The sequence below is a fragment of the Palaemon carinicauda genome, chromosome 44 (genome assembly GCF_036898095.1).
Source record: "Palaemon carinicauda isolate YSFRI2023 chromosome 44, ASM3689809v2, whole genome shotgun sequence".
Taxonomy (NCBI): Eukaryota; Metazoa; Arthropoda; class Malacostraca; order Decapoda; family Palaemonidae; genus Palaemon; species Palaemon carinicauda.
Genome location: NC_090768.1, coordinates 44,412,545 through 44,429,567, shown reverse-complemented (window position 1 = coordinate 44,429,567; position 17,023 = coordinate 44,412,545). Strand labels below are relative to the sequence as shown.

The 17,023-nt window shown below is 41.3% G+C and overlaps 2 protein-coding genes across 7 annotated transcripts in view; one reads left to right on the top strand and one right to left on the bottom strand.

Annotated features, from left to right (window-relative positions):
- The window catches only part of LOC137634299 (tyrosine-protein phosphatase non-receptor type 23-like), an 81,804-nt gene extending 76,879 nt beyond the window's left edge, over positions 1 to 4,925 (top strand). Inside the window, 4 exon segments of the mRNA XM_068366651.1 lie at positions 625 to 759; positions 2,146 to 2,192; positions 2,194 to 2,272; positions 2,473 to 4,925. Coding sequence (XP_068222752.1) covers positions 625 to 759; positions 2,146 to 2,192; positions 2,194 to 2,272; positions 2,473 to 2,945 — 734 coding nt within the window. The 3' untranslated portion in view covers positions 2,946 to 4,925.
- A 9,717-nt stretch (positions 4,926 to 14,642) lies between these two features.
- Positions 14,643 to 17,023, bottom strand: part of LOC137634304 (ninein-like protein) — a 116,633-nt gene continuing 114,252 nt past the window's right edge. For all 6 annotated transcript variants that reach the window (XM_068366655.1, XM_068366657.1, XM_068366658.1 and 3 more), the window contains one exon: positions 14,643 to 15,887. In XM_068366655.1, the coding sequence (XP_068222756.1) occupies positions 15,729 to 15,887 (159 nt within the window). In that variant the 3' untranslated portion in view covers positions 14,643 to 15,728. The remainder of the gene's footprint in view (positions 15,888 to 17,023) is intronic.

The following is a 17,023-nucleotide window of genomic DNA, read 5'->3' as shown; positions in this document are numbered from 1 at the left end:
TAGACTTAATAAGAGCTTCCCGGAACCAACCAAGTTTGTAACTTGAGAACCTTCTGTACAGTCATTTTCAAGATAGTGCAATAATGGGCAACCTAATTGCTTAAATCTTGATGGGGGAAAAGAAATAGATAAAATCTAAAGTGTTTTTTTTAGGATAGTGAAATAATGGGCAACCTAATTGCTTAAATCTTGATGGGGGAAAAGAAAGAGAAAAAATCTAAAGTGTTTTTTAACTATAAAGGGAATCATTTTAAAGTGAATGTTGTTGGAATCATTTATTTTGTTATGATACTCTGCAGTTTAGATTTTTTCTGTGTTAAATGTAATATATTTTCCTTTGTCTGTGGTAATTGTATAGGATAGGATAAGAAATGTGTAATATCATTATTCTTTAATTTTCAAGTCATAGTTATTTATGATTTAATTATTTTAATGAATCTTACCTTGTAGTCATCATACTATCCTCAGAACTACTGGTGTAATGACTTCAAGGTAAGTATTGAAATAGTTAATTTTTTAATTCAAATTTTGTTTTCCTACTGGTTTACTTATTAATTTTTTTTACATATTTTAACTTTGGATATTGTTTATTTCTATTATTTGTAAAATTACTGCAAATTTCAGGTGGGTCTCTCATGGATCTAACAACCTTGCTATTAGATCTTAATAAGCAGAGACGAGGTGGCATCCAGGATAAAGAGCATCTTCATTTTGTCTTCTCAGCAGCTCTTTACTTTGCTCAAGATGTTCTGATGAAACGTATGTGCATGCCTTTTGTAATTGGATATTTTGAAATCAATAGTTTGTCATAACTATCTACTATGTTAGAAAATTTAATGCATCTTATATATCAAAATGAACATAGAAATTAAAGGGATGATATGGTGTGGCTAGAAGCAGTATAAAAATGATTTTACTCGGCACATATCCATAGACTTTGCTTTCACTTGATCTGGCTAAATCAGTTGATGAATTTAAGTGGCTAGAAGCATTATAAGAATGATTTTATTAGGCTTATGTATATAGATTTTACATCCAGTTTAAATTTTCCTAAAAACAACACACACTACCCATATTCACCATGGAGAAAGCATACAAAATTGGTTTAAGCATCTCTCTGTATTTCCTGAATCTTACAAACCTGCTATTCCAACTAGGGTTGTAGCTTACCAAGTTATAATAATAATAATAATAATGATAATAATAATAATTATTATTATTATAGTAGAAGCCAATTGGAGGATTATTATTTAATAGGATATCCTCTTAGGTCCAAGTCACAGTTTTTGTCTCATTACATTACAGCAGTTTATTAATAATTTTTTAAGTCATTGAGAGATGCGTAAGGAAACCAACAGCTTATACGTAACACAATTATTTCAAAGTTTTATGTGGCTCGTTTATTTACCAACTTGCTGAAATAAAATTACATAATTACACCGTTAATTATTTTTAAAATTATTTTTGAGTAACCAATACTGAAGTTTATCATGGGAAAAAAAGAATTAACATATTAATAAACTTCATTCAGATATGCTTTGGTCTCTATTCATAGTTGGATGTTTCGTTTGTGGGTTAAAGTTGAAATTGATATTTAAATATTTTTGCTTATTGCTAGATTGATGTAGAATTGAAATGATTTCTATTTGTTATTTCATGGAAATACTATGCATCAAGAAATTTCATCTTGGAAAGTAGAAATTAGAATTAAAAGTATAAATATTTTAATTTTATAGATTTTACTGCCCATCATTTACAGGATGATTTTGTGTTCTATTAATTTAAAAGCAGTATTCAGCTTGAAATCTCTCTCTATATTTGCTGGACAAGTTATTTCATATCTTAAATAAGGATTTTGTAAAATCCACAACAACATGTGACTGTTTTGCCATTCCTGCTAAGCAGTAAGCAAATTACCCTAGATATAGTTAGAAATTATTGCTTTGCTTTCAGTAAATTTTAATTAGGCAATTCATAGACATTACTGAATCTGAGAAATGATAAAACCAGCGGCATTTATTGGAAGATCTGCTTGTGATGTCTCCAATTTGAATTTATTCAGTTGTGTGTTGGAATGAATGTTTCATTTCTATTATAAGAGTATATCTACCATTGGTGTTGCAACGTGGTGTTTTTTATTCAAAGGTGGAATCCTAACTAACAAGGCCACATTTGAAGAGGGGCCACGGGAAAAAAACTCATGTTCGACATCCCTCGGCTGATCTCCTTTCTGCGTATGATTTTTCCCGTCTAAAAAGCAAACTTGGATTAGGTACAGTACATTGTAGTGCATTGCTTTACTGTAAGCTAGATACTATTCATTTTGATAAAGACATTATCCTTTCTTATGCTAGATATTTTGAGTAATTATTTCATTTAGCCAAGTTTTGTATATTGGGTAGTTCTTTGAAAGTCATATATGTGTAATAATGTACTACAAACCAGTTGATTACTCATCTCTAAATTTTACAGATCAAGAAGGTGGAAAAACGGGAAGTGAGGATGAGCATTCTCGCCGAAATTCATCAGCCTCCCTTGTGAGTAATGGTTCAGCAGGGTTCGATCAAGTTTTGAAGGATGGACAAAGAGAAGCAAGCAAAGAGTCTCTGGCGTCTGCTAACTCCCAAGGGTTAACTGATTCAGGCTGTGAGGCATCGAGTGTTGATGCAAATGATACTGGTAGTGCCTTGGAATCAGAAACAAATGGCTTGACAAATAAACCTATTGGTCTTTTAGATCCAAGCTTCTCTTCAATTTCTCCAAGTCTAGCAGCTAGTTTAGATCCACAGCAGTTCAAGATTGATCCACCTGTGCCTGCGAAGTTCGTGAAAATTACAAAAGAGAGCTTTGAAAATGTTTCTGGTGGATCTTTAAATAAGAAGTCTGGAGATCCCAATGATCCATTCAGTGGTCTTGACCCACTTTGGTCACACAAGAAGTCATAATTCTTTTCTTCGCTTTCCATCCATCTCACATATCTACCAGACATCACTGATAATTTTGTCATGCCTTGCTTGTGTTGGAATAGTACACAGTTGTAATCGTAATGCTGTAGTTGGTACTAGGTCATCATTTATTGAAGAGAATGTTTCTGAAAGGTTCCAAAAGAGTTTTTGTATGTGTACATATGTATTTGTAGGTAAGTAAACCATATCTATGTTCATTTCAGACCAATCCATGCAAACTAGTGAGCATTTATCCATAGCAATTCAGCCATACAGAATAATCAAACCAATGGATTTAATAAACAAAAGGATTTCTTGATAATTTCCACTTTTAGAAGAGCTTGCATGTTCACATTAGTTTTTATCTTAGCCATATTTTGCTAGTCTGTGACTATTTTGCCGTTATATTGACTTCCTAACCTATGAGAGAGAGAGAGAGAGAGAGAGAGAGAGAGAGAGAGAGAGAGAGAGAGAGAGAGAGAGAGCACATTAGTGTGTGCGTTACATGAACTTAGGGTAAAATCAAACACTTACTTTGTACCAATTTGTATGCATATCACTTGGATAGGGTCTTGAAGTAAATTTCATTTTATGATGATGCAATATTTGCTGGTAGGTGATTTATTGTGTACTGTATTATTGCCTTTGACTTTTCCATAATGAAATGCTGATGTGATAAGTCAGTGTCGCTGCTTATTTGCCTCCTGAGAAGTTTATGAAAGTAATTACTGTATACTACATTTGCCTTTATTTTGGGATCAGATTAGAAAAATACTTTTAATATGGAAAACTTAATAATTGGTGCTCAATTAGGTGTAATTGGAAATATTAGGCTCTGTAGTTAGTAAATAGTTGAAATATTTTGGTATCTAATCACATTTACGCCTCCGGTGAACATTTTAGGTTACTTTAGTTTCCTGGTGTGCTGAGGTAGAGATATGGTTAGTGAATGGCATTCATTGCGTTTAAGGAAAACTCCAATGCTTACGTAGAACTTAAAAAAAAAAAGAAATATTGATATTAGTTCTTTTTGCTGTTTTTATTGAATGAAAATTAATAGCATTCATAACCACGTGCTCTTGCTGTAAGCAGAATGAAATACTTAGGTGATAATTAAAAGGGTAAGGATATACATTGTATCTCAGTGAAATACTTAGGTGATGATTAAAATGGTAAGGATATACATTGTATCTCAGCACATGTAGGCATAAGGCATTAGCTCATTTTAAAAGATAAAGTAAAATGATTCCGTCTTTTCCATGTTTGACTGTGGACACATCATGTCAAAATTAATATGGAAAGGTTAATTGCTTGCAAAATGTGTTGCTTTAAATGCATTTCCTCATCATTACCACCTTGCAGAATCTCTGAACAGCTAAAGGTCATATATAATGTTTCAAGACAATTTTTTCCCGACAAATTTTAAACTTTAAATAATTCTTTCACCTAACAAATTGGTTCATTCATTGTGATAAATTCTTGGGTAATTTGCAGCACTTATGTTATCCCATAAGGCAAGGAACAGCATTTTTATTTTACCTGTGGTGCAGTACATGATAAACAAAAGCTCTGAAAAGTTTGGTTACTGGTTCAAGTAATGAAAATCCTCATTACTTCGTTTTTGCATTTTATAATTGCAATTTACAAAAATGCTAAGTAAATTTCTCTCATTACATTTGTGCATTACTTCTCAGTCCAGTAATTTTAATTTGAAAGTTGTATCCCCTCTTTTTTTAATAAATGAGGAGTATATTATCAAGTTACTATGGTAAGTTCTGAATACATCTTTGGTATGTCCGTGTATAATGCTGATATACCTCGTAAAATGGGCTTCGCTCTGGGTATTATTATACCATGTGCTTGTGTATATGTAGTTGTGATCCAAGCTCTGTGATTATTTATATGAAAAAAATTTTTGCTTCTAAATATTTACCTGACCATATTTGTAAGCTAAGGGAAGATATATATATATCTTATTTCTTTTTTGTTTACTTTTCCCATTTTTTTGTTAGTGAACCTCCATTGTTGTTGTGACCGTATAACTAGTCATGTTCAACTGTAGCCTTAAGCGGAATTCATAGCAAGAATCATTCTGGAAGCACGATGAATTCATTGGATTTTTCATGGTATGCTTAATTGTTAAGTTTTCATATAGAAGGTTGTATTTAACTACTATATCTATTTACATTATAACATCTCAAAAACTAGCTGTCATTGCAACCTCATTATTTATACATGTGCACATTAGGATCTTATAATGTTTCCAAACAGAGCACTCTTCATGTTCCTCGGGCATGGTGCATACATCACCCGAGCTTCCTTGTTAAGTCAACTATGGTGAGATGATAACGGGAGAAGTCCTAAGTAAATGTTTATAACTTAATTATTTCTATTGTTCTTGTCTAATTCTTTAGAACCGTTTCCTATTCATTTCTCAGTGATAAGTGTGATTCCCAAACTTCTGTTAATGATGTCTGTCCTCGTGGATCTCCAGACTCCCAGTAAGCAAGTGGTGTTTGTAAGTAAATACCTTTTATTTATAAGAGAAGAGAATTGTTTCTTTTCAGCTGATGGCGAGAGTTATATAATTTTTGCTATGCAGTTAAATTGTGTTTATTAACTATACTAATAGATTAAAAGGTTATGCAGTTAAGAGAATAGTCATATTTTTTAGTGTACTTATTACCATCTCAAAACTCTATACAAACCTTGAAATTTAGAGTTTAGCCCATAAAATAGTAAAAATGTGTTGCATTTATCTTTCTTTATACTAGTGAATTTCTGCATGTAAAGTTCATAGCTTGGGCTATACTGTAAAAGGATTCAATCTCGAGTTACCAAGCTAAGTCAGATCCCCCTACCATCATAGGATGTTCCAGCGTTGCTCACACTATGGCTTCAGTGAGCTACGAATGCAGCAGCATTCACCTGTGTTATTTTCTGGAGCACTCAGCTGCAAGGGATACTCAGCATCAAAAGTTCCAGGTGGTGGTTCTACCTAAGTAAAACCCCCCTCCCAAAATCCACATCCTTAAGACTTCTTTGCAAATACGAAAATGTAGTTGTTCAGTAACTGGAATACAAACCACGCTATTTAATAGGGGTGTTACTTTCGGTGTAGCTGAAATGACGAGCCATTACTTTTTAACAAGGGTTAACTACCCATACCGCTAGTTAGCGGGGTTAGGGGAGGGTAGCTTGCTACCGCCCCACCTCACACACCTGTGATTGAGCTCACTTTGTTTTCGGCTTGGATGGTGAATGGACATTGCTGCTCTTCATCCTCGCCAAATATTGGCAGCCATTAATGACCTTTTTTTTTTTCTTTTTCTTCTAGTGTGTGTGTGTGTGAAGTTGACTTCTGCGACCATGCACACCTGCCCTGGACTCTCCGGCTGCCCTTGTGGGTAGTAGGTTGGCCAGGGCACCAGCCACCCGTTGAGATACTACTGCTAGAGAGATGGGGTCTTTTAACTGGCCAGACAGTACTGCATTGAATCCTTCTCTGGTTACGGTTCATTTTCCCTTTGCCCACACACACACACACACCGAATAGTCTGGCATTCTCCTCTGACAACACCGAGATTACCAAACAATATTTCTTCACCCAAGGGGTTACTGCACTGTAATTGTTCAGTGGCCACTTTCCTCTTCTTAAGGGTAGAAGAGACTCTTTAGCTATGGTAAGCAGCTCTTCTAGGAGACGGACGCTCCAAAATCAAATCATTGTTCTCTAGTCTTGGGTAGTGCCATAGCCTCTGTACCATGGTCTTCTACTGTCTTGGGTTTCTCTTGCTTAAGGGTACACTCAGGCACTCTATTCTATCTTATTTCTCTTCTAGTTTTGTTAAAAGTTTTTATAGTTTTTACAGGAGAGATTAATTTTAATTTTGTTACTTTTCTTAAAATATTTTATTTTTCCTTTCCTCACTGGGCTATTTTCCCTGTTGAGCCCCTGGGCTTATTGCATCCTGCTTTTCCAACTAGGGTTGTAGTTTAGCAAATAATGATAATAATTTATGTCGGCGGTTAAGACTGATCCTCACACCCTTTGTCCTGTATGCAGAGGTCAACGGTGTGATAGCGTAAATAAGTGCAATGAGTGTAGGGAGTGGCCTTCCTCCCAGTGAGAGAGGTTTGCGTGATGGCAGAAGAAGAAGTCCAAGTGGGATATTTCTCCTTCAAAGGTTTCTTTGAAGGAAGAAAAACCCCAGGCCTCTTCTTCCGTCTCCCAACCCTCCTCTGAAGCACCTACTCGTTTGGTCTCATACGAGAGACCGCTGAGTAGTAGCGTAGACATGATGTTGCTTCCCCTAGCGAAGCAGCCCCACCTCTCCCCCCCGGGTGAGGCCTTGTCACTAACTCCCCTTTTACAGATTTGGTCTTCCTTGGGGCTTATGGGTCCGCCCTCCAGTTCATCCGCGTGGGTGCTTCTGTTAAGCAATCATCTTTGCCGTCAGAAGTAGATCCCCTGACCCTTGTTGACGTTGTTGTGTCAGAGGTGTCTTGTGCGGTATCATCCATCTCCTCTGCCACTCCAGACTCTACAGCGGTTGCTGCCGACTTAGTTTCCCCCCGTTCCTGAACATCCTTTGAGGGGGGGAAACTAAGTTCAACGTCTGTCTCTCAGTGTTTCTCTCCCTCGGGAGAGTTCGCTTATATAGACTCCTCTTCGGAGGACTGCTGTGGCACTTGGTCAGCTTGCTGATCCAACGGCCCCCAGAGGGCGCATTCGTCGGAAGGCACACCTTCCAATAAGCCTTGGAGGTCTCCCTTCACCAGCGGTGACGAGGCGCCTCTTTGGTTCATCATCGTCTCAAAGCCGTCCCCTGCAGAGGAGCCTCCGCTGCCTTCTGACCTTCATTCATCGATCGTCACTGCTCCTGCAACTAGTCTTGTGACTTCGGTCCTGGACCTCACTGCCGATCATTCGCGATCCCCTTCAGTGGATGGTCGCCCTTACAAAGGGCAAGCCGACCATCCACCCTCCAGACCTGCCGACCTGCCATCGCCATTCACCGGTAGAACCTGTTGTAGCTCTACCAAAGTGCACAGCTGCGCCCCATCGCCCTGCAGCTCGCCATCCGATATCAGCGCTCATCAGCAGCTCGTCACGCTACAGCGCTTCGGCGTGCTCCTTCACCTGCTCGCCCTCATAGAAGTCAGCAAATTCATGCGCCTGCGTGCCACGTGCCTAGGGTCACCCACACGCCCATGATCTCCTGCGCGCCAGCGCTCTCCTACATGCCCTTACTCTCCTACGCGCCTGCCTGTGCACCATTTATGGGCCGCGCGTGCCATTATTTTCCGGCGCACAAACACACTGTAGGTAACACAGCATGCACATTGCAGCCCTCACCTACTCACCAAGTCTTGCTGGCGCTCTCCTGCACCCCAAATATCTCCGGGCGCGCACACAGACATGCCCACTTGCCAACTCTCACCTGTGCATGCTTGCCAATACTCTCCCGCGCACGCGCCAAAATTCTCATGTGCGCCCGCGCCAATATTCTCCCACGCACGCACCAACAGGCACGGGCGCAGGATCTACACCCAGCAAGGTTGCCATCGCCTCATTCCCCTTCCCGCAAAGGCATTCCAGCGCGCCCTGCGGGAGAAGGGAAACAGGCACAAGCAGAGGGGTTCAGGATCCCTAAACTGCCTTCTAAGGCGTACCCACCTATTACGGTGACTCCTCGTAGGGAACCTTTGGTCCCTTTCTCTTCAGGGGATCTATCTGACAGTGCATCAGTCAGTCAGCAGCCTTGGTTCAGTGCCTTAGTCAGAGCTGTAACACAGACATTCAAGCCCGTCCTGTCTAACCGCTCATCAAAGCAACCTATAGCTCTGAACTCAAAGACATGGAACCATGGCTTCCCCTACCCCTTTGAAGAGGAAAAGAGGAGTTTCCGATGCTTTCACTTCCCCGAGAGTGAAGCCGACTACGTGCAGACCATCAAGGCAAGTCCCTCCAGTTTCTCCACAGGGATACTCTCCCTCCCTGTCGGATGATGACCATCGTCACCAAGGGAACTGCGCGAGGAGGCACACTCTTCCATCGCTCCAATGGAGAAAACCTCCCTTCACGCGGAGAGTTCCCCTCAATCTGAGACCAGGAGGGACATGACACTCAGACCTTCGATGTTGGAATCTTACCTACTTTCCCGGAAGGAGTCCAAAGACTCCAAAACTCTGCCAAATTTTCTACTAGGGCTAGAATGGAGACAGCCAGCCACTCGAGGAATGTCTGCGACTCACCCCAAGAAGAGTTCTTAGGGATAGAAGGAGACTTCACTGCGAGTCCTACATCAGGAGGAGACCAACAAGAATCAGAACATGCATTCTGGTAGGTTCTGACTCTCATGAGGGTTCTCAATGGGTTTTCCGACCCAGAGATACCCCCTCGAGAGGGCAAAGACACGGTCTTTGGCACTCGGAAACCCTCAAAGACCAGTGCAACCCTGCCGTGGTCTCAAGAGTTGAAGAGTACCAGGGACAAGATCTCCCAACAGCTTTGCGAGTTTGCCTCCTCGAACCGTGCCGGCTCTACGAACAAGCTCCTCCCACCTCCTCATGTACTGCAAAGGAGGTAGTTTGAGATCCTGGAGGAACCCAGTTTAGCTCTTCCTCTTCACCACTCTCTGGAAGAGCTAACCAGGGGAGTCCTTGAGAGACTCTCCAGCTGGCAGCTCTCGTTCTGGGCAACCGAAGTCCTTAACCACAAAAAGGTCACTAAGTATGCTATGCAAGCTACTCCGTGGCTGGACATCTGGTTAGGGACCTTAGGTATCCTGATACGATCCGAGGATTTTTCCAAGGAGCGTACCAGGAAGGCAATGGAGACCTATTTACTCTCAGGCACTCGCACGATTGAGTTTCTTGCCCACCAAGTCTCAAACTTGTGGGGCAAACACCATCTTGAAACGTCGAGATGAAGTGTCTGAGAGGTTCCACCAACAGGTCCCAAGTCTCGAGATAAATAGGCTCAGACATTCCTCCCTAGAAGGGGCCCATCTGTTTGAGCCTAAGGACGTGGAACTTGCTGCTGAGAGGTGGAGGAAGTCTCATCGAGACTTCCTCCATAGGGTTTTAACAAAGCCCTATAAACCTCCAGCAGTCCTGTCTAACCAAGACCGTAATGACGAAACCAGCAGCAAAGACAGTGGTGTCTAATACGCCCTTCCTGTCAAGGACAGAAAAGGTAAAAAGTCCTCCAGGGGAGGAAAGAATCTTAGAGGGAGCAGCCGAGCCTGCAAACCGTAGGATAGGCACTCCCCCTGCGTTTCCACCAGAGGGGGATGCCTACAAAGTTGCTCAAACAGGTGGAAGCAACTCGGGGCCGCTTCCTGGATAATCTCCATGATCCGTCTAGGATATCGCATCCCTTTCATAACATCTCTACCTCCCCTGACCAGGAATCCAGTGTCAATAGACTCCCTTGCCATGGGATCGGCAAGGGGGCAGGCCTTCGGACAGAAGTCCAGACCCTGCTGAAGAAGGGCGCTCTCCAAGAGGTCCTCGACAATCCCCAGGCTGCTTCAGTTGACTCTTTCTTGTAAGAAAAGTGTCTGGAGGCTGGAGACCAGTCATCGACCTCTCAGCCCTGAACAAGTTTGTCAAACAAACTCCGTTCAGCATGGAGACGGCAGACATGGTCAGACTAGCAGTAAGACCTCAGGACCTCATGTGTACACTGGACCTAAAGGACGCGTACTTCCAGATCCCAGTCCATCTGTCTTCAAGGAAGTACTTAAGATTCAGCCTACATAACAGAAAGTACCAGTTCAAGGTGCTGTGCTTCGGTCTTTCCACAGCACCCCAAGTTTTCAGAAGAGTGTTTGCCCTCATGTCACCTTGGGCACACAGGATTGGCATCTGTCTCCTCTGTTATCTGGACGACTGGCTAATCCTAGCAGTCTCGGTGTCAACCCTTCTTCAACAACGAGAAAAACTTCTGAGACTTTACCAGGATCTGGGGATCATGATAAATCTTGAGAAGTCTTCTCTGCTTCCTACACAGAGACTGGTATACTTAGGCATGATCATAGACACCAATCTCCACAAAGCCTTCCCATCAGACAACAGGATGACAAGGCTGAGAAAGGTCGCAAGACCTTTTCTCAGACGAGAAGAACTTCCAGCCCAAACGTGGTTATGTCTCCTCGGCCACCTTTCATCACTGGCCCATCTAGTTCCCAATGGTCGCCTCAGGATGAGATCCCTCCAGAGGCAACTCAAGTCCCGGTGGAATCAAACTCGCGATTTGGTGGGTGACAGACGAGAACCTATGAAAGGGAGGGGACCTTCTCATCCTCCCCACGGATTTGATGCTGTTCTCAGAGGCTTCAAAGAAAGGGAGGGGGACCCATGTGCGGCACCACATGACCTCAGGTCTCTGGTCAGAGTCAGAAAAGTACCTCCACATAAATCTCCTAGAGATGAATGCTGGCTTTCTGGACCTTCAACAGTTCCAGGCAGGCCACTCAGTGGTGATGAGCGACAACAACACAGTAGTGGCTTACATCAACAAGCAAGGAGCTATCCCATCTAGCATGTTCAAGGGTACTTTGGATTCTTTGCCCAGTACCAATAGAAGCTGAGAACCTTTAGACAGTGTTCCTTTGTGGATGTTCTTGGCACTCACAATGAACTGTGTGGTTCAACCTTTGGTGTGCCCTTCAAGTAGGACCTTCATCATTGATTGGCACTTTGGTACCACTCGAGGGTCGAGCCTTTTATTGGATCAGCAAGGATCGGATCTAACCAGTCAGTCCTGGATCGAGTTGATGATTGTAAGAACTCTCTTGCTTCTCACCAGGCAAACAAAAGGCACTCTTAAGACAGAGATGGATTCTTGTGCCCCTCTGCTCTGCCATCACCTCTTGTGCAGATTGTAAAGGGTGGACTCCATGAGGAGACCCCAGTCAGACAGGATGTCTTTCTCTTACCAGAGGCCCCTGAAGTCTTCTGCCATGGTCACCTTCCAAGCTGTCTCGTGGCATGACAAGTTGTCAGGTGTGGGACATACTTCGAAAGGACAACGGGTACTTTGACCCCTGAGTTTCAAGTATAGGAGTCCAGCCTTTTTGGCATCCAGCTCAGTGCTTGTCATCTTCTTGGCCACCTTCCATGCTGGATTAGTTCCGTTTCACAGGTCTCCATCAGAAATCCCGTACAATAATTGGTGTTTGAAGGATCACTGGTCAGCCTTTACAGATATCACAAACCATTTTATTCCAATGATACACGAGGCACTAGCGTGCATCTGAGCAACCTGGTCACCTGAGGAGTGTGGTAAATGGAAGAAAGCTTCTGCACACTAATGTCCTGGAAATACACAAGTAGTTTCCTGCTTTACAACCATTCCAAGAATGTTTGATGAAGCATTCTGTAGTGTTGAGGAGTGACACCACCACCATAGTAGCCTATGTCAATAAGCAAGCGGGCACGGTTATGCTCCATTCCTTTTTCAAGTTGACAAAGTAGATCCTTAACTGGGAGATATGAATACCATGAAAGTGTGAGCCAGGTACAATTCTGCCAAGAGAACTGTACTAGAAGGACACTTCTAGTTGGGTGGGACAGGTCGTAGGGTTTGAGTAGTCCTAGTCCCCGTATCCTTTACTTAGAGGAGAAAGCTTCTTGCCATGTGGGGATCACTGAGAACCCTCCTGTTTGCTCTTGGTGTTCTGTTTCCCTCTTCCAGAACCATGGGCTGTGTTTGAAGACTCCTTCCAACATTCATTAGGATCACCTAGATGCCTTTTACGCTCTGCCTTCATTCAACCTGTTTGCTGGCTGATCAACTGTGTGTTGGTCACGCCGGGCCTCTGGATGACGCTTATTGCTCCCCAGATGATCATATGCCAAATGGTATCACAATTTGTTCTAGCCAAGATAACTACCCTTCCCTGTCAGCTACACAGTCAGAGGTATCACCAATCCATGAAGTTGATTGCATTTCATTGTTTTAGACTATCCAGCTTTTCTAAGTGAAAGGCTTTTTGAAATTTTGCAGATGAAATTTCTTAATACCTACTACAGTCCTCTGCAGTTGTCTATCCAGGGAAATGGGCCATCTTCAGTAATTGGTGTTAGAGAAGAGGTAATTTTCCGTCCAAAGGCGCTCTGGCGTAGATCGCAGACATTTTCATCTTCCTTCGCTAAGAAAAACCCCAAGGTTGCCCATGGAAAGGCTACCAGTCAGTTGAGTACGGTCTTTCGATTGAAGAGCATAGACTTTTCATCCTTATTTGTTGTTCTCTATTCTTGTGAAGGGCTTTGAGCAGCCTTGCTCACCCCACTACCTTAGGCCCCAAGCGAGATGTGGCTTGTTTTCAAGGATCTTGTGCTTACCCTGCATGAAAGCTTTGAGATCGTGAGACAGAGATCCAATTCAAAACTATCTCTTTGCTAGCTTTAACATTGGCAAAAAGAGTAGGGGTTTCATGGTTTCTCTCTCTGTATTAACCTCCACCCCTAGTGTTGTAAAGGTTTCTAGTTTTGTGCCGAAGTTTGTGGGCAAATCTCAAAACCTTCTATCGAGTTACGAGCCCCAGGTTCGAGACGACCTTTTCCATCCCCTCTCTACATAGTACTGTGCCTGGGGAGTAATTGAGAGAAGATGCTTTCCAGTGAGGCATCTGCAGTGCTGTTTGAAGAAAATTCAGTATCTTATGCATGAACGTCCATATCTCTTCCTAAACATTAGCAGAACCAAGAAAGAGGTGTCGAAGAATGTGTCTTTCAGGCTTCACAAGGCAATTGCAACAAACACTGTGAGCTGAAAAACATCGCATTTCAGAAGACTGCTGTTTCAAGGTCCAATTCATCCAATTAGGGATAGGATGCTCAACAGAGCATATATCCTTTTGAAAGCTAAAGGCCATATTGTTGCCTTAAGAATTCATGGCAGACATGGCTACTTTCAATGGGGGGGTGGAGGACCTGTTTGGAGTATTTGCGTCTAGTAGTAGTACTGCTTCATTTGGCCAAAGAATCCACAACATGATTATGTGCTTGCTGATCATGAGGAACCAAGTCATCTTTTGAGAATGGGCTTGCAAGGTTCTGTGTCAGATGGGACTCCAATGGTAGATCCGTTTGCAACATCTATGGAATAGAAGTTGCCTCCATTCGTCTTCTAAGTGGAGTCAGAAAGCTTGAGTATGGATGCAATGATCCAGAAATGAGATAAGCTTGATCTTTCAGCCTGAGGTTAGCAACACATCTAACGCAGTAATCTTGGCCACAGCAAGAGAGTGGTTTGTAGACTTGATGGACCTAGTCACAGTCATTGTAAAATCCATTTCCTAGTGGAAGAGGTCTATGAAACAACCCCTAACCTACACGTTTCAAGACAGATTGGACTTAAGACTTCGCATGTGGAGCTTAATGAACATTTCTTCTGAAAGGTGGGCTTTTCTTTGGAGGCAGATTCTGCTATTTCCACAGCATATATCGATAGAAGTGGGTAAAATTTCTTGATGTCCAAACAGTGCTTCCTCTTGTCATGATCGAAGAGTTTATTTTCTTGGAACAAGATTATGCTGTTCTTGGTAGGGTTTTACCTAACATACCTAAAAAAAGAAAAACAAAAATGAGTGATGGCATTGGTAAATTAGACATAACATACAAGTGAGTTGTTGAAATTACTACTTACAATAATTAATGACATTCAATCATTGTGTATCAGAGTCAGTTTTTTAGGGTTTCTTTATTAACGACAATACATGCTTTGGTATCACGATACAGAGGCACTAGTAGTGTACAGATGTGAGCAACGTATCACATTAATCCAATTTTATTCAAACATATGCAATATATGGAAGAGCTGAAGTTAAAAACTGATTTTCTTACAATTTAAGGATGGCCACCACATCATTGGTATTATGGCACAAAATGAGTTTGATTAAAAATTTTGCAGACTAGGAGAAAAAGCAGTTTTAAATAATTACATAAACTATTCACTGTGCACAATTTAGCATTATATATGATAAAGTGTTTTTGTGCATTAAAACTTTATTTACAATGAAAAAAATTAAGTAAACAAAATAAAATCAAGAACAGATACAAAACAGCCTATTAGCCCTGTGGAAACATGGACAAGGGACACTTCCTTGGGAAGGGGAGGGGTGAAGAGTAAAATTCCCAGCACTCTATAGTCTTATAAGTACTTAAATTTTAAACTGTTAGTTATCATTTCCCTTATAAACGTGCATACACAAGGAATGGTCCAAAATAATTGCAAAACTTCATCTAATGGTACAGGATAAACAAGCACCTTGACTAGAATATTGCTCTTTTAAAATTTGGAAATCTAAATTCCTGAAGTACCAAGAAAGGCAGATTTGTGGAATATGCTTGTTCATAAAAATAAACCAGGTATATTATCTGTAGCCACAACCATGGTGTGTGAGCCCAATAACTGTTACAGCTATTATACACTATTTCAGATTTCTTACTCAAAATATAGTTACATAATGCAAAGACCATGGCAGGTTTTCCAGACCTGATGAGGCACTCGTGAATTAAAACAATTATTGTGTAAAAAATGTTACTGGCACAAATCTAAAGATTGGTCCTCTATTTTTGTTTATCAAAATTTGTAAAAAATAACTGGCTTAGTTACAGGCGATTTCCAGAAAATGCATTTTAATGCTCTGTCGATAATTAAAAACCGATATTGCTCAAAATTTTACAGAACTAAATTTTACCTTCCAAGGTCTAAGATTAAACACATTCACTCTTTATATTACAATATTACACATTAAATAGCAACATTTATGTCATCTTATGGTCAAGCGCAGATATTTGTAATTGACGACCTGCTTCTTCAGCCGCTTTTTGACGACTTTCCGTGATCTGCAAAGCTCGCATTAACTGGGCATTTTCCAGGTATAATTCTCTAACTAAGGAATCACTTTTGCTTGCTTTGCTTAGCTGTGAAAAAAAATACAATTTATTATAGTATCCATTCAATGTACAGTATTGATGAAACATCACGAAATCAAAAATTAACGTATTTTTCCTAACTATACAAACAAGAGTCCTTTAATCCTCCTAATGGCCTGAGCACGAAGATGTCACAGGTGTTAAGCTACATCCCAACCAGGGAAGGTAGACAGTCAGGGAAGAACCTATATCCCTGAGGATATGTCTCAATGTATGGTCATTTGCAAAATATGGGCTTGTATACATTCCGTTCAGCCTCCCTTCTGTCCAGGATGATGCTTCTTGTCTCACAAAGGAATTAGGCTCAATTGCCTAACCTGTTGTGCAACTACCACAGGTCCGAGGATGAAGGTATCCAAGGACTTATGGGTATATTCCTGAAAATAGTGGGCAGTGAAAGTTGTCTGGTGTTTCCAGTCATCTTCCTTCAGAACTTTTGCCGCTAATAGGTTTTTCTTGAAGGCTAGGGTAGAACCGATAACCCCTGATTTCATGAGCTAGTGTCCTGGGAGGTCCATCCTTAGTCTAGGGTAAAGAATACGTGTGCCTAATGATCTCACGAAGCAAGAACAAAACTGTTCTTGGATATCTTCTTCACTCTGGTGCTAAAGTCTGAAACATTTAGTTCTCTTCAGGGATATCTCCTTTTCTCTGGTGCTAAAGTCTGAAACATTGAGTTCTCTTCAGGTAGTGCCTTTACAGGACAGGGAAGCACGTCATCCTGCTCACTAGCTGCATCTTGGAGAGAAGCGATGGATAAGGAGTCATCATGGGTGGCCGGGTTCTTGGTCTTGGCCACAAACTCCAAGATGAAAGTGAAAGTGACTTGTTTCTATACTTCTAAATGACTTGTCATATGAAATGCCATGCAGCTTGCCTATTCTCTAGTAGAGAAACAGTCTGCAGGGTCAGGTCCCTGTTAAGCATCCTCCTCGCATAACATCGCTGCTATTGTACCGTCATCCCCTTCATCACCATCAAGTTATTCTAATGGATTATATTTTTTACCTTAATTTCCCACCCGGATCTGCAACAAAAGCAAAGGGATATATCTCTCTCTCTCTCTGCCTCTTGTCTTCCAGTTACTCTGTAATGAAAAGTTGCCATCACTCAGTATCAGAAAA